Source organism: Chlamydotis macqueenii, chromosome 13, assembly GCF_036417535.1.
Source record: "Chlamydotis macqueenii isolate bChlMac1 chromosome 13, bChlMac1.mat, whole genome shotgun sequence".
Classification (NCBI taxonomy): domain Eukaryota; kingdom Metazoa; phylum Chordata; class Aves; order Otidiformes; family Otididae; genus Chlamydotis; species Chlamydotis macqueenii.
In genome coordinates, this window is record NC_141568.1 from 3557107 (window position 1) to 3579922 (window position 22816).

At 45.0% G+C, this 22816-nt stretch overlaps 1 protein-coding gene across 1 annotated transcript in view; it reads right to left on the reverse strand.

Annotated features, from left to right (window-relative positions):
• Positions 1 to 2365: 2365 nt before the first annotated feature.
• Positions 2366 to 22816, reverse strand: part of CRISPLD2 (cysteine rich secretory protein LCCL domain containing 2) — a 30579-nt gene continuing 10128 nt past the window's right edge. The window contains exons 4-15 of the mRNA XM_010120281.2: positions 20796 to 20928; positions 20553 to 20668; positions 18511 to 18611; positions 16854 to 17009; positions 15923 to 15983; positions 15214 to 15280; positions 14108 to 14238; positions 13919 to 13962; positions 12938 to 13010; positions 12374 to 12449; positions 7776 to 7909; positions 2366 to 5741 (exon numbers count right to left, since the gene is read on the reverse strand). Coding sequence (XP_010118583.1) covers positions 5687 to 5741; positions 7776 to 7909; positions 12374 to 12449; positions 12938 to 13010; positions 13919 to 13962; positions 14108 to 14238; positions 15214 to 15280; positions 15923 to 15983; positions 16854 to 17009; positions 18511 to 18611; positions 20553 to 20668; positions 20796 to 20928 — 1147 coding nt within the window. The 3' untranslated portion in view covers positions 2366 to 5686. The remainder of the gene's footprint in view (positions 5742 to 7775; positions 7910 to 12373; positions 12450 to 12937; positions 13011 to 13918; positions 13963 to 14107; positions 14239 to 15213; positions 15281 to 15922; positions 15984 to 16853; positions 17010 to 18510; positions 18612 to 20552; positions 20669 to 20795; positions 20929 to 22816) is intronic.

A 22816-nucleotide genomic window follows, 5' to 3' on the forward strand; every position in this document is an offset into this window, starting at 1 on the left:
GTCACCCACAGCCCCTAACCCCAAGGAACCCATGAGAAGCAATACTTACTCGTAAGACATTCCTAAGCCCTGAATTTATTTTACAAGCCTGCGCTCCCTTCTCCTTCAGCTATAATACTCCACCTGAGCCTCCTGACTTTCAGCCCACTATAAATAGCCTTCTATTCAATTTGACACTTCAGAGAACTGCCGTGTACCCGGCTACACAGCGGATGACGAGGGAAGCTGCATATAGCCCTGGCCTCCTCACGTGGTGCGAAGGGTGAGGAGCAAACACGGCAGAGAAGAGTCCTGCATAAGGGAGACCTTGTCTGTTGATTTAACTCCATAACCCTATTTTAACCACTGTCAACACGATATAAGGGTGGTTTCTATTTGCACTGAGGCTTCTTTACGCTGCTCTGGCCGCACCCTAAAGTGGCATAAACGTCTTCTAAGTGCCTTAAAGTAGGTCCTTCGTGTAAATGAGGGTGAACCCTGTCGTTTGCAAAATGGCTTTGAAAACACGGCCTGGGCGCATCCTATAAATGACAGTGGGTTTCTAGAAGAACACCCATCCCGAGGTATGCCCGTGCTATACATAGCCTCTGGTGAGCTCAGCACGCGGTGAGGAGCAGGCAGCAGAAGGCAGAGCAACAGGGAACAAGACTTTTCTCCTGAAACAACTAGCAGGGAGAGCCCTGCATCCTGCTGATGCCAGAGAATTTCCAGTAAAGTGGGAAAATAGGGTTATCAAATCAATTCCCTTTGTAGACTGCTACCCCCATGCATGGGTTTCTCTTGCCTTTCCACTCTGCTCACATTCAGCCTTCCAGTTTTCACCCCCTTTTCACTAAAGCATGAACCTGAATCCCACCCCTGGCTGGGAAAAAAAATAAATATATATATATTAAATTTTGGTCCTGCCTCTATGTGTGTTTCTCTAAGTCTTCACTTACCTGATTCACATACCTGCGGTACAGAAAGATGACACAGCTTTGTCTGCGATGTTGTTCGCTCACAGCACTCCCGATAACACCTTGTTTTTTGGTTGACGAACACAGGGCAAAGCACACAGCTCGAACAGGAGGAGACAACAGTTAGCAAAATCACAGCCAGCCTCCAAGGGACAGAAGCGAACACGAAGGACGGGAATATCAGCCTTAAATTTTGGGTGCTATGCTGTTTCCCTCCTTACGCCAACCAGGACCTAAATTTTGCAATACCATTTTGGGGCATTTTCTAGCAGTAGCAAATAAGAAATCAATAACTGTTGCAATGAATAGGATGGTCTGAGCAGCCTCAGCACAACCGTGAGCATTAGGCTGAATACCCTTCCCTGCTTAGTTTTAAGATTTGCTTGTGCAAATCTTGCCCAGTATTTTCAACAAGGGACATTTTTTTCCAGCAGTGACAGTGGGGGAAAGCAAGCACAAATTGGGCACGAGTACGTTCAAATGGGCAGTTTGTAATTGCAGAGCACGCAATAGCTGTGAAACATGCCCTCTGCAGAAATCACCGGCAGCTCAATAACTGCGCGACCATGTCAGTCCTTGGTTTGGGTTTTACAGGTAAGCACCGTTCAATCATAACTGTATCAGGCCAGCCTTGGAGTAATACAAACATCTCTGTATTTTATGTTGATTTTCTTGTATATGTAATGGAAAACATCTAATTGCACGGCCTTCTTGTCAATCAGGACTCTCTGCCATGGCTCAGTCCACATTTTTGGTCAAAAGCCATATGGTGCTCATTGCCTGGAGGCTGAGTTGTAAACCTCCTTGTCGTGTTGCTCCTTTAGCCAAGATGGTGTTGAATTACCACGAAACAACTTGGTTTGATTTGTGATGCTGCCAGGAAGTATGAGTTTGGAGAAAATTTCAAGGGGAATTAAGGGGAAAAAAAAAAAAATCTGTATACTTTTCCCTTAAAAAAATAAGGATACATTTAAGAAAAGTCTCATCAAGTGAGGAGGAGTCCATCTCAGTTGTATTTTGCGGCACTACCTCGTTAAAAACATTTTCCAACCCATTAATCTACTTCAGCCCTTATATTGCAGGGACTTAAAGACAGACACTGCTTTTCCCTTACTCTCAGGATGTTTCAGGAAAGGACACATCTTATTCTCGATGGGGAAAAGGTTGACTTTTAATGCCTGGGTACTGGGCAGTTTTATTTATTTGTTTGTGGAACAGACTCTGCACATCCCGATCTCGCTCGGGCTCTCCGGGGGATCCGCCAGTCCCCAGGAGTAATCCCAAATAGCTCTTCTAAATTCAACCCCAGCTCTGGCTGAGCATTAAAGACAAGGGAAGCATTCATTCTGGGAAGGTTTTATTTTACAAATAATTCAGAAATCAAAAGAAAATGGAGGGGGGGGAAGATATTTTACAATTCTGTATTTAGGGAAAAAAAAAAAACAAAACACATGGCCCCCTTGAAAAACATGCAAAGGTACACAAAAATTTACAAGAAACTTTTACACATAGGAAGTAAAATACATCATTTTTCATAGAAAAAAAAAAAAAAGCAACTCTATGAACTGGCCCTAAATATTTAGATGGCACCACCAACCAACTGGAGACTCCTCAATCAGCTATTGGTTGACTGTCTTAAAACAAAGAAATTTATGAAGCCAACTGACCCGACAGCACGTCATCAGCTGGGGAAGTGCCACGCTTCGGCTTTCGTGCTGGTTGTGATTTCCGGAGATTTGGCTACGCTGAGCCAGATGCTCTGCAATGGCAGCATCTGCACCGGCGCTCTTGGTTTCAAAAATAAATTCATTGGAGAAGAACAACCAGGCAGCACTGCTTTGGCCAGAGGTTTCACCAGATGCTCCACTAAGGCTCCACCCGGGTGCTTCACGTTGGCACGTGCTTACTGATCTGCTGAGCTGGGGTCTAAGGAGGAACGGATCTGGTGATATAAAGACGTGCTGCATCTTTAAGCGGCATTGAAATATATTAGGCTGAGAAATGTTTTGGCATCAGAAATAAAATCAGTAAATATTTGGCTAAAAACTGGTACTGTCCCACCTATGTATGAATAGCTAGCACACACGATTGCAATTAATTGATATATCATGACTGCCTTGGAGGACCTGATCGCCCCTAATTCTGGTGGAGGTATGTTTAAATTAATAGCACCCAGGACCTCAAATAATATTTGTGTAGCAAAGTCACAATTTCTCTTTTGTACAACAAATATAAAAATAAACAGATACAGACTTAAATTAACATTGGTTTCTAAAAATCCAAACCAGTTGGCTGAAGATAAAAATATGCAATTGTAACTTGAATTAAGTATTTTAGGACACTTCTCTTGGAATAATAATCCTTCCCTCGCCCCCTTTTCATCAGGTAGGAACATCCCAAGCTGTTTGGATTTTTATTTGCTCACAATAATTCCCTGGACTTTTCTCCAAAAGCCCTCACATCTCTTTCCATCGCTTTACAGCATACGGAGTTGTCACGGACAGCGTAGCAGAGGTGGGATCCCACGTTAGCACTGAGGTGCTTTGTGTGCTCTCGCAGTCCCCGTACCCGATTGCATCTCTCACACTTTCCAACTCAATAAATAGCACTGTGGCTGCCTTTTGCCCCAAGATGGTCCTAGATTCAGGCTGCAGTATTTAATAGGCTTGAACCAGACCATGCAAAGCATCATTATTCACAGTGGGCAGAGACAGGGAAGCCTCATCTCACTGCCAAGATCTCAAATGCTTCCAACCAGCAGCTTTTCTATGTTCCAGCTGTTTTTTAACATCAATTTATCTAGTGAGAAAAAAAAAAAATAGTTCAGTTTTCCTATCTAAAGCAAATACTGTACACCTTGGAAGATGATACTTTATAAACAAAGACAACACAGAGTCATTTCTCTCCACCACCCACCCCAAAGGTAAGTTTACTGTTCAGCACTTTCAGAGATGATGCAAAGCTGCTCTAATTCCGTATTTTGCAGAAGGTGTCTTTTGAAATTCAGATTTAGATTTCACAGAGAAAGAAACCCCATCAGTGAGACAAACTGCATGATAAAAGTAATTTGCTTGCTGATTTCATGGTGTTTACAGAATTAAAGAAGTGCTTAGTCATACAAACATTTTTGGTCTGTGTTTTCAAACAGCTTGAAGAGATGGCTTTTCTATGTCTAGATTAAACCAAGCATAGCCTGAGCGTAAGAGCAGCTATGAGACATCTGCCAAACAGAGGGAAATATTTCCCCATTTGTTGTACAACTTTACAATCAAGTCACTGAGCAGAAGGGCTATGCAGTTACAAGAACTGAAGAACTGAAGTTTATGTTGCCTTCTCATGAGTAATGAAGTTACTGGATGTGTGTGCATCAAAAGACAAGCAGATTTGTGTTTTAGACCAATTCTTGAAATTAATTTCCCATGCGAAGCAGAGAATACTCTCCTGCCTTAAAGAGCAAGTCATGCCAGCTCTTCTCTTGGCTTTGAAATGCATTCAGATGCATGTTGAGACATAAATAACAAAATAGTAAACAACATCATTACAACACCCATGAGTTTTGCAAAACACACCACCCTGGATGACAGATGCCCACGGGTACAGCATTGACACTGAAAGTTGGGATCTGCTGGTGTCGCAAACTGAACAGGAAAAATTAATCCACCCCAATTTATCTTTAAAGTCTCAGAGCTGCACACACCACAAAGAGCTTCACGAAGGTGAAGGGAACATGCTTCCTACGGATGCAACCGTTCCTAGCAGAAATAAGGTTAACTTTACCACTACTTAACTACTACAGATAAAACAACCAGCACTGCTGTATAAAACAATACACTGCATGTAACTGAAATCTTATTTGAAATGGTGTGTAGTATAGGATGAGATGTGCCAGCACAGAAGCCCCAGTTCCCCGACTTCTCGCAAAATATCTGCGAATGTTTGACCAGCAAACACTAAACCTGCTGTTTTGATTATCTGGTGGTCTCATTTTCTGCAGCGAGGATCTCTGCCACCATTTCATGCCCTACTCCAGTCCTCAAAACACTTTGATGTCCAGCCAGAAAGAACATCCTCTCCCCAAACGTGACACCATCGTACAACGTAGCCTAGCTCCATGCCCCAACAGCCTTACAGCGCTGATGCACACCATCTCGTTTGGGAAAATACCAAATTCTCTCTTCTTTTGCACAGAAAAGATCAGACATACACAAAACCACTCTATCAAAGCCCAGCCTCTCCTCAAAAGATGCAACTTTTAAAACAGTTTCTCATTTCAAAGGGTCCAGCGCCTGGACAGTTGCTCACTTCTGAGTCTGCTCGACAGTGCACGTCCTCACGCCCATCGCAGTGGATGCTTCACACCCTAAAAATGCCACCCAGGGCCAGGCCAAGATCCCTACGTCTGCTGTACATTGAGCCACTGCCGTTCTGTGTAGCACACCTCTCTCGTAAATTAAAAGTTAGAAGAGTTTATCACTGCTGAATGCCCCTAGAGAAACAAAAACACGAAACGAAAAGATACAACGCTGAACGGGTGCGATGAGATGCGAACAGCTGAGTCAGAACTTGGTGTCTCTTTTTTTTTTTTTTTTTTTTTTCCTTTTCTTTTCTTAATTCCCTGAAAGAGATCAGCAAGGAGGGTACGGTCAGAGCTGATGCCGTCAGAGGAGCCTTCCTGTCTCTGGAGATCAACAGAGCACTCTCCCAAAGAAACCTGCACCTTCCCTAGGAATTTACTGCTTCACAGCAAAAATTCGGAAAGCGTTTCCATCTGAAGGATTCTTCAAGCTGGAGAAAAAGAGAAAAGAAAAAAAACCAAACATGTAATGAACCAAAGGCAGGCACTGAAGGACACAACGGGTGACAGACCTTCAGGCACCTCCAAATTTCTTCAGGGTGCACTGTCTGAGCACGCTGGCTCTGTGCTGATGTGGCCCTACCAGGAGCAGGAGAAAGATAAAGGATGAAAAAGAAGAGGCAAAAATCTACAAGTTCATTTTTGTTTTGTGCTTTCATCCAAATCTACAGGGCTAACGCCAACAAAAAGAGCTGGGAAGCAGAAGCCTCTCGTACAGTCCTAGCTCTTTTCCAGGGAACACTGTGCTCCCTTACGCGGGGGTTCAGGCCCAAAGAGGAACATGCTTTCCTAAAAGCAGTTGTCAAAGAGGCTGGCAGGTTCCCAGGGCCTGCCTGGCCTGTCTCCTGCTGCTGGCAGTGGGAGCAGCCAGATCAGCTCACGTTAAATGACGATAAATACAGATATTCGTTTTCAATCTGCAGAGGCGTCCCCAACTGCTCCGACTGCGAGCTGCCGCGGGTGGCTCTGTGCATGGGGACGAGGGGTTGTTTCTGTTCCCAGCCCTTACTTCTTCAGCCCTGCTGGGCTGCAAAACCCCAGGAAAAAGGTAACATTTCATATTCTCACAAAATAAACATTCCAACAGGTGTAAAGACTCAGTAAATCTTAAATGCACCGTTTTCCAGTACCTGTTTGGGTACGTGTCTTTAGGAAAGGTTATTTCCAGTGTCCCAAAGGGTAAGGTTTTCACCTTGATCTTTGAAAAGCTGTTTCACTGTCCAGTGGATCTCACAGCACGAGGGTGCTCCTTTTGCTGAGTGTAAACGACACTTTCCAAACCTTCACCCTGGCTGTGAGAACGTCTTCGGTTTCCCTCACCTCCCAGATCAGCACCCGGTGCTCCTATTGCATGTCACCGCTAGCGGTTTATTCTTAGCAAGGGCAGAGTTTGCCATCCAAATAAAAAGTTATCCAGTAGTATAAAAGATAAGTGAAAGCAAGACAGAGACAGAGGAAAACTCATACGAACAGGAATTTGCCACCTAAATCCAAACTACTGAACTGCAAATCACACAACTGCGAAATGTTGACCGTGATAGATCCAAGCTACAGAAGCCCGTATTTAATGTCTACAGCTTTCTTGTTTTAGTCTATTTTTTTTTATTTTCTGAGATGCTTTACAGCATTCTGGGATATCCATTATTAGAATAAAAACAGGAAACTTCTTTGGATTTCCTATGATAACTAAAAGAGGAACTACATAGAGCAGTCAGAGCCATGTTAGTAGTGACCGACCCTCCCCACAGCAGCGGGAAATTCTGTGTTTGCAAAGAGAGCTCTGAGAGATCAGTACCATCACATCAATATCTGAAAAAACACATCACAGACTGAAACAGAAGTTTCAAATCAGAAAAGACTGAAGGAGCTGTGACTCTGTCACTGCAATCATCTGGAGGTGCAGGATTTTGGAAGCACTCATTTGCAATTGTACTCTGAAACCAGCGGGTTAGCCCAAAGAAACTACAAAAAAATCACAGGGGTGGCCATCCCATCTTCAAAATCTGTTTTATCATCTGTCAACAGGTTATTTTACTCGTGCTTCTTTCAGAGAGAATCGGGGAAATTAGTTATCAAGTACAAATGCATCCCACATCCAAGAATTAAATGGAAATCCCAATTATAAACCTCAAAGCATGGCCCAGGCTGAAAGCTGAGGAAATACCCCTGCTTATCTTTTAATGTGATACACACATACAAAATGTATTAGTATGGACCTGTAAGGAAATAAAACAAGGCTTAACAGTATTTCATACCTTCCACACCAATCTGAAAGCAGGTCCTCACTTGGGAAGGTAACAGCAGGACAACACGCTCTATTTGTTTGCATCTCAAAATTCACAGTGACACTGCTAAGCCATGTATTTCCAATCCACCAGCCTTTCTGGCTGATATCCGCTGACTTTGACATACAATTGAACACACAGTCAAGAAGAGGAGGAAAGTACAAACTAAAAAAATCCCACCTCTCAGACTGGACTCCGTTCTTTAAGGAGCCTATGTAACTTTTCTTCTTTTCTACAGGCATCACGTCCACAAAGCCACCTCTTTCATCTGGAATGACTCCTGCGTGCACTGCTGTTCTGCAGATACTGGAGCTCTGGAAAACATTTAATTATTTCAACTTACAAAATATTTGTATTTTACATCTGGAGATTTACCATCTCCTTAAGCATCACAGAAAACCAGAGAAAAATAATCATATTTTTTAAAAGAGTGGAGTGAAAAAGCTACAAAACAATTCTGTTGTTCTTATGGACAGACTAGGGACTAGATCTTGCAGGTGTGTCATCAGCCCCAGCTGTAAGCAGATCCACCACCACCACAGAGGACAAGCAGCCTGTCCACCACTCCCTTCTGCGGTGGAGCTGTGCCTGGGAGATTATCCAGGGCCAAAGCTGAATGGAGGACAACTTTCCAGCCAGCGCCTCTTGGGTCTGGACCAGAGAAACCGCGGCGGTGGAACTCTTTGTTAGTGACCAGCCACCTCAGCAAAGTTTGTTCACCCAGTTGCTTTTCCTGAACTAAGGTAAGTGAACACCAATTATCCAGGACCGTTCACATCCTTCTTTCTAGGAAAAACAGCACTGCACCCGTTGTGCAGTGTAGTTTTTGGACAGACGTTACCCCATAAGACAACACCGAGTATGGAGGGAGATTAACACTTCTGAAAAAACTGAAGCTTCCTGCTGCACATCGCACCGTTACCCTGCTCTCCAAGATGTGCAGAGTCAGAAGAGCTGGAGGAACATAAAACACTGACAGCCGGTGACTAAGCTCCCAAAGCATCCAGAAAAGAGAGCGAAAGCAGAGAAGGCTTAGGCACGGTATAAAGTTGGCTCTAGAAGATTCACAGACAGCAAAGCTGCAATAACAAAAAGCAAAAACCAGCTTTGCACAGGGAAGTGCAGCAGGTGAAAATCCCAACCTTGCTTGCTAAAAATCAAAAAGCACCGCAAAACCAGCGTCTAGGGCAAACGTTCCCACTGTGTATGTACAATATGGATCGGGCCGTTTCATTCTTGCAGCCATATATGGCGGGTTTGCCTTGTCCCCTATATATTTATCACTTTGGATGGCCTATCTCTTGGCAGCTCTCTGAGTTTTGAGTGCCAGTTTGGTATTTTGCTTCTATATATGGTCAGGGGAGCAAGGGAATGCTGTGTTTGGAAGATACGCTGTGAATTCTCCCTAGTATGCGGTGGGAAATCTGTAAATCTAAAATTGGCTCATAAAATTAGGCTGTCCTGAATCAATTTGCAACACTGTCCACTGGGAGACATCCTAAACAATGTTCTTTTCAAGGCATTCCAGTTTTTCTCCAGGACTCGCTGTTCTGCTGCTTACTCAAAGCTTTGAGCCAAAGGCTTTTTATTGTCTTACTCCAAACCTCCCCTTATCACTCTGTTGGATTACAGCCCTCTCGTATCCCGGGCTGGCCTCTGCTTTGATGAATTGACCACAGAGCTTTTGGAAGAGGAGATGTTAAGAGAGTACGGGCCTTCCCCTCAAATTCAGAAGTACAACAGCTGTACGGGCAGCGCAATGGCTTTCCACGGTGCAGCCCCTTGGGATGCTCTGGGGGCATTTCCTGACTCAGGCATACGCCACAAAACAAGACTTTTTCTAGTGGGCCATTAGCAATAGTAAGCGAGTATGAGTTTAATCACCCATAATTTCCTCATCAGTGTGACTGGTTTAATCATTAAGTTCGTTTCTCAGCTTGGTTTGCTCTGGTGAGAAATGCCTGCCTCTTACATGGGTGATCTATCCTCCTCCAACGCATTGCCACACAATTGTGGATAAGAGACCTTATCTCAAGACCAGAAAGCCTTTTTCTCTCCTACCTCAAAAGGGCTCCTGCTCAGAGTTGGGGATGGGTTTCCAGGGTGTTCACACAGCTCCAGCATCACCCCAGAACTTGTCCCATCCCCATTAGCAAGAGCTGAGTTTTATTTCCTAGGCACAATCATGTGTCCATAGAAATTTTTTAATTTTTTCCCCAATGTGCCACCAGGGAAAAGAGACAACACATTTTCTGTTCCCCAGCCAGCTGCTTCTCACTACTAATTTCAGAATTAGGAGGACGCTGGATGCGTTCCCCTCATGCCTCCACGTGCTGCTTCAATTTGCAAACCCTGCACACAGGCAGGAAGCCTGTTCTCACTTAGAAGTAATGCTATTCAGTGGAAAGACCTTGGGTTTGGGCATGAATTTTTCCCATAGCATATTTTCTTGCATTTTGTTAACTTACCCCAAATTTTAAGGCTCCTTTATATCCCTGTTCCATAATCTTACTAACTTCACCATGAACAATTTCCTGCACTGCTTTTTAAAGCAAAGGCTGCCAATATCTCTTCATGCTTTAAGCCGACAGGAGCACCCAGGAGATAATCTTATAAACATACAATCCAAGATAACTTTATAATTATGAGTTTTTTAAAAAAAGCCAATCAGAATGCATTTAAAGTTGGTAAAAATTCCTTAACTCAAACCGAGACAGCGGCACCTATGCCACCTGGATAAAAATCAGAGTTATCTTATAAAAATTGTCAATTCTTCACGTCACAGTTTTGTTCTTCATGGCCAAACAATTTTTCATGTGCCTTCCTGGGATCGTGTAAGCGTGAGCGCTGTCTGTCCACGAGCACAGTGGGTCAGGTCCACTTACACAGACCAGATGTGCGCTTTTGTCATCACAGCTGGGACAATCAGCTCCTTACCTGCCGGAGCATTTAGCAAATGGATGCTGTGGAGAAGGTGCTAAACGGCCATGGGGCACCTCGCAGGGAGCGCAGACTGGAAACAGAGCAAGATGCTTCGTTTTCTTTTAGATAACTTATTTAAGCAGACACAGTTGGGGCACAAGTCCCCGCAGGGCTGTGACTCTAGACGTGAAGGCAAAGAGCCCTCCCAGAAGGCCAGCGCTTGTCTCATCCAGCTTATCCCCTGCTTTAATTATTCCTCTGCCGCCGGCTCGGGTTAATTCACAGCATCCCCTCCTGGAGAGCATCCTGCACAGCCCGCGCTCCCTGGGAAAAGCCTTTGCCCAAACTCTCTCTGCACGATAAGCGCATTTCTCATTTCAGCTTCCCAGCTGGAGCATTTCTCAGCATCAATACCTCCCGGCACACTCCACAGCCACCTCACGCTCCTTTTTTCCCAGCTGGTTTCACCTGCTCCGCTACCAATCTCACACTCTCCTAAAAACGTAAATGCTTTCCTTACTACACCCACATAATGCTAGCAGCACAGAAGGTTAACCAAGCCGTCTAGGAGGTGGCCAAATACGTTTTTTTTTCTTTTTCCTACTTTATATTTCTCCCAAACCATGGTCCGTGCCTCCGTTTATGAAACAATACCCAGGGGGTTTGGTAGGAAATGGAGCTCGCGATCCATTAAAGGACACTAATCCTTTTGCGTCAGCACACACCAGGAAACAAAGCCAGCCTGGGATGCTGGTCTTCACCTAATACCTTCGTGTTCGGGGGTGATCTGAGGTGGTTTTGTCCTCAGTAAAAGAGACGAAACTATTTCCCATTTCCTGCACGTTGGAGCACGCAGAGAGGAGGTACTGCGGGGTGGCAGCTGCCCTGTGAATTTGCATGTGAGCTGGTCTAGGCTAACCTGTTTGTGCAGCTCGACCTTTAAAAAAATACAGGTTTCGAAGAAAAAAAAAAAAAGGGGTTTTAAATTCACTTTCATAATCGCTTGCCCCAAATTAATACAGGATTTCTCCAGGATGTTTTTTTCCTCAGGAGTCTGCAAAGCTCCACACCAACCCCAAGCTGGGGGTCTGTGATCTCCTGACTGCTTCCTCCAGGCCTTCAGAGAGCAAGTTCCTACAGGCTACAGAGACAGAGAGCTGGGGTTTCTGAAGACAATCTCCGATGGAAAAGAAAAAAAAAAAAGGAAAAAAAAAGGAAAAAAAAAAAAGAGGCACCCACAAATGGAAAAACGTTGAAACCCAGGGTTTTAGAGGCCTAATATTAAGAGATTTAAAAAAAAATGACTCTTTGCCTAGTTTTAGGATCAAGCCTCTGCTCATCCCCATGAGCAGAGTTTAGAAAAACAAACCAATAAAACCAACTCGCATGCTTGCTTTCCACCGCTCTGCGCCGTGCCCCGGCTGCTCAAAAACGCTGTTCAGCTCCCAGAAAGAGGAGGACAGGGGAGGAGGAGGAAGGCCTATTTTTGCCAGCTATGTAGTGTGAGAGCTTCTAGTAAAAACTCTTTGGTGTTCATCTGTAGATCCCGAAACACTTTGCAGAGGTGGAAAAGCACTGACGTCGCTTTCACAGCCACAGTCCCTAAGGCGCAGCGTGGGTAAGTGACGTGCCCAAGTCCACAAAAATAACTCGGTGTCGGAGAGCAAAACTGCTTCCCCAAGCCCAGGTTTGTGGCTGCTGCACTTTGTTGGTGCTACTTCTTCCTTCATCCCCATTTACCCCATTCCCACATCATGGAGAGGCTGACCGCCTTCCCTAAATCGCAGAGTGTGACCCCATCTCTGCGATACGGACATCACGACACACGGGGTCGTGAGGGAGAGGAGCATACTCACGTCTGCGTAAACATTTGTGCCAAACACCGGTGACCAGTATGATGGCTCATCTTTACAGTGGGCTGGACAATAAATCCTAGAAAACAATTTATTCAGATTTATTCTCTATATCAAGACTCAACCGGAAAGCAAACTGCATTCTTGGGAGATTTCAAGTGCCTGCATCTGGTCTGCAGGTGGCAACAGTGAATTTAATCATTTCTTCCCCTCAGATGACATTTGGTAGTTAGTCTGGAGCTACCGATAGAAGGGTTTAGACCAGTAAAAGAGGGAAGTGTGAAGTTGCACCCTTATCCTAGGGGTGTGCTGAAACGGGATGGCGTAGCCTGACTTCTGTGTTATTGACGTGGTCCAAAAACTTAACATGCATTTTCTATTGCGATACCAAGAAAAGCACGGCGGTAGGAGAAAATATGCCATTCCCAACCCCTTCCTCCAGTTTATCCGGTGAAACCAGCTCCATCCCCGCTAGCCCTCAGGTTTAGGGACCTCAGCACCCTCCTTCCTCAGAGCAGAGCAGGTTTAAGCTGAACACAAGCAGGCTCGTGCTCCCAGCGCAGTTACCTCGGGCAATGGGTTGCTGGCTTTTTGAACTGGCACAGCTCAGCTACTGTAGTATAGCAATCCAGCGTCTGTGCTGCGGAAATAAACACGGAAAGACAAGTTATTAGACCTAAAAGCTCAGGCAGCTGCAGAAAACACAAGTCACAGTCACGTAACCCATCTGGTGAGACCCATGCCCAGCTGAGGGCACCAGGAGGAAAGCGGCTCCCTCCGCTGCCAGCAGCGTGCATCCAGGAGAGGTTCTGACCAGCGCTCCAGCAGAAATCCTGCCCCCATCCTACAACGGACTTCAAAAGGTCACAGCTTTTACAAGAAAAAAAAAGCAGCTGACCCACTTTTGCTACAGCTCCAGACATGGAGTCCAAATAACCTGACACCTGTAGTTGTCCCTGAAAGGGGCTCAAGTGGACCTAATCAAAATGATGATTGTATATAGGAGAAGGAGGAATTATTCAAAGATATTCAGAAAGTGCTAATTGTTTAAAAAGGAGAGCTCCACAGTATTTATTTATATGCTTATCATAACTGTGATGACTCACTGTTATAAATTAATTTCGTATATATTATGTGTTTCGTTATACTATTGCACTATCTTATTAAGTTTGGGGTTTTTTTCAGTTTTTATACAGTGTTCACACTAGACTGAGGCTTTCATACATGGATGGTTCATCTTCCATCGCTTTACTATCAGCAGCTTGTGACACTGCAGCTGATGTCTGGACCCGACCGTAATCCATCACCAGGAGATGGCCCATTATCACCATTTTCTGTACCTTCCTGCTAGATCCCCACAGAAAAATGAGGTGGCTGATGGTGGAATTGCCCATAACGGGTGATGGATCACCACTGTAGGGTTTAGTTGTGGTACTGAACCATTTGACATGACCACTTAAAATGAAAAAGAGGACATAAGGAATGATGTTTGCAAGTTTCCCACAAAACTCCAGCAACAACAGTTTCTTCTCAACTTTTAAAACTTACTTGTGACTTTGGAAACCATGAATGCATTTGAAGGCTTAGCTTTCCTGCAAAACAAGCAAACAAAAGCATTTATTAAAAATTAAGCATACTAGAATTACTTGAATCACTATGGCTATATACAAGCAAAGACAACTGAACATCTGCATATATTTAAAGCAAATAGAGGGGTTTTTTTCGTGAAGGTAGTACCTAAAAGACTCCACGCCGTTCCTGGTAGACTTCACAAAAGCCGGTGTCCTCCCCTTCCTCGTGATATCAACCAGTCCTCCTTTATTGTCCAGGATGCCGTAATGAATTGCAGCACGACATATGCTTGATGACTGACAAGAGCACAGACACAAACAGCATGTGAAATAAATCCCATTCGCGGAACAACGCCGACCAACCGCTGGGCACAAAATGAGGAAGAAACAAAACCGCCACCAAAGTGCCAAATGGAAAAGAAGCCGAGTACACTCCTTTGGAATCTGGTTGTTAAATCTTACTCTCCCAACGCAGCCTTATTCTTTTATTATTATAATTATTTTAAGCACTGCCTGGTTGAATGGCAAGGTTTTTTTTTTTTAAATAACAAAACCGTACATTTAGATACCATTTAGAAGAAAAGTAGCATTGGAAATTAACGACCAGTACAAAATATTTCCAGTTCTCAACAAAATATTCAAACCCAAAATATTTCTGCTGAAACCACTTGGAGGAGGCGGCTGTCTGCAGTCACAGAAGCTGCAGGGCAAAGACGTATCACGGCCGACGTAGTCGTGCACCAACAGTGAGAACGAGGAAAGCAAACTTGCTTTTACACAAAAACTCTTTTATCTTCAACCTTTCTTCACCCCAAAAGTAGTTTTGGTGGGAAAACAGTGCCATGCTTTATTTATAAATTATCTCCCTAATTCAATATCCAGCAAGTCAGCCCAAAATATTATTTAGTCACAACATTTAGCAGTGCTTTTCGTATAAATTTTCTGTTCAGCATGACAGCTGCCCACACTAAAGAAGAGATCTTTGTAAGAGCTGTCTGTTGATCCCCACCCCTCACTTTCCACGGGTTTTATTGCACATGAAGGGCATTCATGACAAAAAACAAGTCTGGAAAGCCTTTGCCTTTCCAGACCGCTTCTTTTTCATCACTAAGATGAGGAAAATGCTGATAATCTTTATTAGCACTGTTTGACAGCACCACAACTGGAGAACGCAGAAAGCCAAACGACGCTAGAATAGTTGGCACTTCCCATTTCTGTTGTTACCGCTAACTCCCCACAAATTACATCTATGAGCTATTAAAAGGTACTTACACTCTCATAATAAAATGTTCCAAAGATCTTTCCCTTACTGTACAAGCAGCCAGCTGGGCACAAATACCTAGTAAAGATATATATCTTTGAGGGTGGCGAAAAAACAATTCAAGAAAAACAGAATTTGACTCCATTTCATTTAATAGTCATTCCATTCATTTCACGTAACTCTTCCATTTAAAAACAAGATTGCAAAATAGCTACTTTTTAAAACAGTTTCTCCACCCTCCTTAAAAGCCCGACCAATATTTAGATTCTGTGGATTTGGTTTTCCTCCAAGTGATAAACTGTCCCGTTCTTTGCAGAAACCTTAACCAGAAGTTCTTGACTGGCTGGGAGGGGACAAGCCATGAATTATTGGTCTGGCTTAGACAGCGGTGGAATGCTTGAATAAGGCTCAAAAAACGACTCTGTCAAAATTCATTATACGATTTTGGACACCTGGAACTGTATGTCATCATGGCTGAATAAAACAAACTGAATCACCTTATTGCTAGGCTTGGCTGAAGGCTTTGCGTTAGGAGGAATTAAAGCTTTTTTATTTGGGTTTTTTTTGTTGTTTTTTTTTTTTTAAAAAAAAAAAGGAGATCTACCTAGATAATCACAAAAACATACGTATAGTATGCCTATCCCATATTTGCAAGAACCAGACAATTTTTAGGCCATTTTTTTCCCCACGACACTCCAAGAGGTATCAATAAAATGTTACCTGTTGCATGTCGAGCCCCTGCATTTGTCTCTCATCTTGGTTTCACAGGTAATGACTTGTGCTGGGGAGAAAAAAAATGAAATAAATAAATATTTTAAAAGGGAAAGAGACTGCTACAGCCTGCTCTCGAGCTATGGAGATGAGCAACCACCGTGCATCTTTCCTGGAGGTCTTTGGTGCAGCGAGATAAAATCTTATCACAGACCAAGCAGCCTGGAGCAGTTCGTGCCTCCTTGGCCGCTCACCTGAGACAGGTGTCTTTGGAAATATTAGCAAGGAAGAAACATCTGACAGCTGAAGGCTTTGATTTACAGCCCGAGGTCTGCAGCCAGAGCTCTCATTCTCCATTTAATTACAGACTGCCGAGATGCCGGTTGATAAACTTGAAAAGGATGCGCTGGCTTGCCTCACCTTGTTCTCAGAATAAGTCTCTTTTAATTAACAGCGATTTGAACAACTGAGGAAGTACTACCAGCTCATAAATAACTTCAGAAGTCTTCCCAAGCAAGAAAGAAAAAGGAAACAAACTAAAAAAAAAAAAAAAAAAAAAAAAAAAGAAAACAGAAAACCTGCAAAGTAACTGCTGATCGTGGAGTTTTTTACATGGGAAATAAAATAGATATTTCCTAAAGTGATTGCTGATCAGGGGACCTTTGGTTCACTGACACTTCCTGGAGACGCCTTAGAAGAACAAATAACTATTGCAGATTGACATGCAGAAGGCACGAGTGCCTTTTGGAAGTCTTGCTCCCAGCTTCTAGCAGGCTTCTGCTGTAATTAGCAGCACATTTTTGCACAGATTACCTTCCCCCTCCACTCAAACATCCTCCCAGCTATTTTTCCACTCAGCCTCCTCATAATTTTCCACACCTTTTCCCATTGAGGTACTTTAAAAATGAACAGGGGCAGAACAAGAAAGAGGATGTCTTACTCATATAGGTCTCTGGAATGATTTTCTTGGACTTGATGGGTTTGTTGGGCTTGCTTTCCGAAGGGTAGAACCACACGGGCTTTTGCTCCGCAGTCTGCGAAATCTCCACTTCGTTAGTCTCGTCGGTCTCAGCGATGGGATTTTCGTATTGGTAATCTGGTTAGAAGAGGGGTTTGAAAATAATTACAGCGTGTTCGCGTTGGTGGAGAAGTCATACAGGTTCATATTTTGAGGGAGATGATGGTTTGGTTTGATGAGGATCTACTTTTAAATAGTTGGAAACTCAAAAATACCCGTTAAAGGCAGAGAAGGGCCAGTGCCGGGGCAAGAGCAGCACCAGGAGGGGAGATGGCTCCTCGCCCGCTCCTCTGCACACAAAGCGGCACTCAGAGCGTCTGACAATAAAGGTTTGAAATGATCCCCACTATTTAGTGAAAACAGTGCAGATATTTCTTCTCTTTCCCATACAACTCTTTCTCCTTGGAGGAAAACACAAATTTGCCGTAGGACACGTGCAAAAGGAGGGCTTTAGTATTCGGGCAGGCGGCTGAAACCTCTTCTCCTCCTGCCTGGGTTTGCTTCTCCAAACCACCCCATCAGCACAGCTTCAACGCTCCTCTGGTAAAGCACAGGTCCTGCTACAGCCCCGTCCTGGCTTCAGCACCTGCAGCAGGTTTATCCCTCACTTTACATCTGCCACAGACCAAGCTGCCTGCCGCGGCAGATGGGCAAAGCAATTTTGGGAAGCGTTACCAGCAAAATCCATTCTGCTTGGCTGGTCCTACCCGAAACCCTCCGCTGCTCTTGTCCTCAGCATTGAGGAGGGGAAGGATGCAACCAAAGGGAGGACGGACGGCAGCTCAGAGAGGGCTTTCTACCACCGGGCCACACTCCTCTCCTCTCCCCCTGGACCCACAATCCTGGGCTAAAAATTATAAATACAACGTGGCAGCAAAATAAGGCTCTGCTTTGGGCAAGCCTCCAGGGAATCTGCCTGTTTCTAACAGCCCAGTTCTCTGTGAAACAAAACGCATGGGAGAAGAAAAACGCCCTCGACGCACGTCCCCAGAAAATCCTCCAAGTGCTGGAGGATAGAGCTGCTTCACGGGAGGTTTCAGCGCGAATAATGTTTTTTAGAGAACTCTACACGTCGAGAAAAACCATCCACGATCCCCCTCTCTCCTCCAGGAGACACGAATCGCTATATTCATTTTGCAGCCGTGAAAACCGAGGTGGGAAGCGAGGGAAGCGCTCCGTCCCCGGCCCCCGAAGGAGCGGGGCAGGCGGCCAAGCTCTGCCCACCCACGTCGCCTCCGGTAAGCGCCGGAGAACATTCCCTTCCCAAACAAACCCCGCGAGGACGGGATCGCTCCTGCCCGCAGCCTGCCGGCGCTCAAAATCCCATCGGAGCCAAACCCACATCAGCTCAGAGCAGCTTCCCCTCCACCCGAGCGCTCGCTCGCCGTTTCACCAGGGAAAACGCGGCAAAGCCGAGCTCCAAATTTTAAGCTGTTCAGGGCTTTTCTGTTTCAGCTGCAGCCACTGATTGCCCACGTGTTGTAATATCAAAATATTAAGGATGGCTAATTAAAAAGGTGTATAAAGCTGTGGGCTGCTTCTAATTAGAAGTGTCCAGGCCTAAGTTTGCTCCCCGTACCTTTGTAGCAGAGGTTGTTCTGGCAGCCTCCTCCGTAGCTCGGCGGGCACTCGGAGCAGGGACGGCCGGTCTTGTACGGGGCTTCTCCGATCCAGTTGCCCCTGCAAGCACGGGAGCAACACGCACCTGTCAGACACCCTAAATACCCATCCAAGCCCCCCGGGACCGCCTGGCGCTAAGGGAGTGGGGAAAATGGGTGTTTCTGCTGTGCTCGTCCTTGGATAAGGGGCTGGAAATGGGAAAAAGATGACCTGTACCCATTCCTTCCATCCCTGTGATGCCTGTCATCCTCCAGCAACAGCTCAGTGGGCTTTAGGGGCCTCCATTTGCCCAATGCTACCTTCACCAGAGCCACAGGCCTCCCCCTATTTTCTGCGACACCCCCAGGCAGCTGCATGGGGACAGGCAGGAGCACAGCTCTTACCATTTAAAAGCTGCTCCATTTTCCATTTAGAACCATTCCCAAACACTAGAAACACACGGGCCCTCATGCCAGATCATCTGGAGAACACAGCAGCTCTTCGCGCTCTCTCCTCACCCAACCTGGCCAACCCCAGGTCGCCAATTTTGCCTCCGAGGCTGCAGAAACATCGTCCTGGCCCAGAGTAACTCAGCAAGGAGCAAACAACCAGCCCAGGAAAGTCTTGCAAGAAAAATGTTACTCTTCATTTCACCTCCAAGATGACATTTTTAGGGGTTTACTTAAATAAATTGCGCACAATATAGGTTTTACGTTAAATTCCAATATAAATACTGCGATCTTATGTAAACAGAAGTAAATCAATGGATGAGTGCATTTTCCTCAAGAGACTACCCAGAAACAAAAGCTCTTTTTGGCACTCTGCACTGCAAATTTTGGGGGCTGAGAAGGTTGAAGGAGCCGGAGTTTAGCCTGTGGCTACGAACCCTTGGGTTATTGCTCTTTCAGCTGTCTCCACCTATAAGGCTAGATGAGGACAATGCGCACTGACGCCAGAGAGAAAAGATCAGGCAGAAACTGCAGAAATAGAATGTTTTTCCATCCAGCAGCCCTGAGTGGCTGATGTGCAAACAGCCTAGTCTGCTACGGGAACTCCATGGGGGACGGCGTGATCCCTTACAAGGAGCAGGTTATTAAATCCCGTCAAATCAAGAGCGTAATGTGCGCGGTAGCTAAAGTGGGGAGAGGGGCTTAGCTAACCCACCCGGGATCGTGCGACGAGGTGCCAGCTCTGTACCCACACATTTCTCTGCCCTATGATCTCCAGCAGCCAGATGCTTTCCAAGCCACTCTGTTCACATATAGAGATTTCCCAATTTCATTTTGTTTCCAAGATTTAAATTGCCAAGGGCTTGGAGTGGGAATGTTTCTCCTATTAGCCATTAAAGCAGAAAATATTAATTGCCATCGTCAGGGAGGAAACTTCTCCTGGATGTAGTAGTCAAGAAATGTGATTTTCATTTTTAAGTTTAACCAAACCACTGAGTTAACTGCATCAGTCAAGATTTAACTATTTCACTTTTTTTTTTTTTAAAGCCACGGGGAGCTCATCGGGTCTGGGATTTATCTCTCCGCAGCTCCTTGCAGCAGGCCCCAGCTTCGCGCAAAGCAACGGTGTGTTTGAACCAGCAGATTTTACAAGGAGAAAGCCGTGAAAATGTGTCACGATACCACAATCCCACCCGGCTGGGTCCGGAGGCTGCTGCCGGAGCCGTGCAGAGCGGCGTTAATCACCATCCCCATCCCCTCCCGCCCTCGCAGCAGCGGAGAGAGCGAGCAAGCCTCGCTTGGCAGCGCACGCCAGCTCCATCCTGGCCATCTCCCGCTCCTCCTTCCCATGGCAGGAACATCAAAGCTCCAGCCTGGCCCCAGCCCCTCATTCAGTTTTCCAGAAGTCTTGAACCAGCACTGTGCTGCCGTCTAAAGAGAAAATTTAAAGCCACAACCACCAGTCTAGACTGCCTGAAATCTCTTCCCCAGATCCTGGGCTAGTCAAAAAAAAAAAAAAAAAAACCTTTCCAGTTTTAGGAAAGCTGGAGAGAGCCCAGCTCATCTGCCTTACTTGGGCGAGTAGTTGCAGACCAGGTAGACGGCGTTCTCCCAGATTTCTCCCCAGACGTTCATCCTCTCACAGACGTTCACGGCACAGCCGATCTTGTTTGTCGTGGCCCAGACTATCTGCAAGCGCAACGCAGTTGTTGAGAATAAGCAAACCACCCCTCTGCTGCAGGCACAAGTTGCAGCGGCAAACGGGACACGGAGGGATGTGGGGAGTGGAGGTCCAAAAGGCCTTCTTCTCCTTTACCTGGGTGTAATGCGTGCACATGGAGCCAGTGCATTTATCCGGGCACCACGGGTTGCACTCGTGAGGATACGGGAACGTGTAATCTTTAACTTCATCGTACCACGACTGGACATGGAAAGCCGGAGACCGATACCTGAAGGAGCAAAGACAGTTCAAATCACCAAGGTCTGGTAGAAGTTTTCAGAAAATACCTGTAGCCTCCTGTCATATTGTAAGCTCAGATTTTTTAATACAAGTTTTGGTAATTTTTGTATAAAAGTTTCTTGAGGTGAGTTCCATTCATTCAGAAGGTGTTGCTGACGGAACTCCCTAACGTGGTCTAATGAACAGGGAAAAAAAAAAAAAAAATCTCATTGAAAATGTTCAAGACAAATTTTTTCCCTAAGATTCACAGCCCGGTCTGACTTTCTGTATTATTTATAGGTTTGACATGCTCTTCAAGTGCCGCTGACCTGAAATGTCCTCCTGACTTTTCCACACAACTGAAAAAAAAAAACCAACAAAAAAAAAAAAAACAACCTTCTAGTTTGGCAGAAAGTTGTATTTTGAAAGTAAACAGGAGTTAAGGTTTGCCAAACATCTTAAACCGAAAGCCATCGTGTACCTATTTTACCGCCAGGCAATTTGCTAAATCTGGCAGCACACTAGCAGTTAACACTGTAAGACCTTTGAGAGCAAGTGGGCTTTTTCACGCTCCCGTCACACCGAGAGTCAGCAGTGCAGAACAGTTGGGGTCCTACACTCGTACCCCACCTTTCATGGCAGCAATTTCCCTCTGCATCAAGCCCCTGCGTACGCCGCCTGTGCTTGGTGCAAGCTGTGACCAGATACTGCGGTCTGTGGCAGCGCTGATGCTACCTGTGCCGTTTGGGGGAACACAAACGGTGTTTGAGCCGCCTATTGAAATTCATACGAATTTATGCTACGCACACAGTCAGCAAACTCTGCATCAAAGCAGAGCAGCACTTCAAACTCGCTGCTTTTTATTGCTTTCAGCAGCTCACATGAAGCCAGCTGCCAGAAATACCAATGATATCACTACCAAGTGGGGTTTGCGCTTCCAGCCAGCTCTTCATTAAAAATCATTCATTAGAAGTATTTTAAAAACATTCATCTCATGATGTCATTAAGTGAATACTTTCCGAATCCCATTTTACAGGAGAGGAAATTGAGGCAATCAAGTTATGGCCCGTTGCTGAAAAAATGGAGATAAATCTGATTTCTTTTTCCTCTCGGTGACTGCAAAGGAAGGGAGATCGGATCTGCCTCCATCAGTAACCCATGGCCATCCCGAGCACTTGTAGGAGAGCCAGGAACAGCCCGATCTTTTCACTTTGTTTCCAATGGATTAACCACTCTACTTTCCAATCATTACTTAATTCTGCCAACAAAAACGGGCCCGACTTTTATATCGGGCAAATTTCACACCAGCAAATTTCCATTGCTTTCAACCAAGTTCCACCTGATTTACAACAAGCGCAAGTGCATTTCCACCCATCAGGGCTCCTGAGCACACACAAAATGTTTGCTGTACAAAGCAGGCTTAACAATAAACAAACCCCACCACGAGATGGAGAGGCAAGTCTGTTTGGAAGCCTTAACGTCAGCTTTCCTAAGATGGGTTAACAACTCTAGGTTATAAACCTTCCCCAGGAAGCTGAAAAAAAAAAAAAAAAAAAAAAAAAAAAAAAAACAAACAAACCAAAAACAAACCAAAAAAACCCAACCTGCAAAGTGTTTTCAATAAAGAGAAAATAGGAGCTGGATAAACATTTATGGGAAATACAGCAAGAGATAATTAAGTTCCAAACTCGCAGCTGAGTCCAGACATTGTTCCTGAGACACTTCAGCTTTCAGCTGGTTCTCAGCACAGTGCCAGAACCACCCCCAAAACAGCAGGTGTCACATCTTCTCTAGTTGTTCTCCTTAAGGAGCAAGAGTGACGTCAGAAACATTACAGCTGCAGTGCTTGGAGATACGGATAAACGGAGTAACCCACATCAACGTTGGATTGCTGGGAA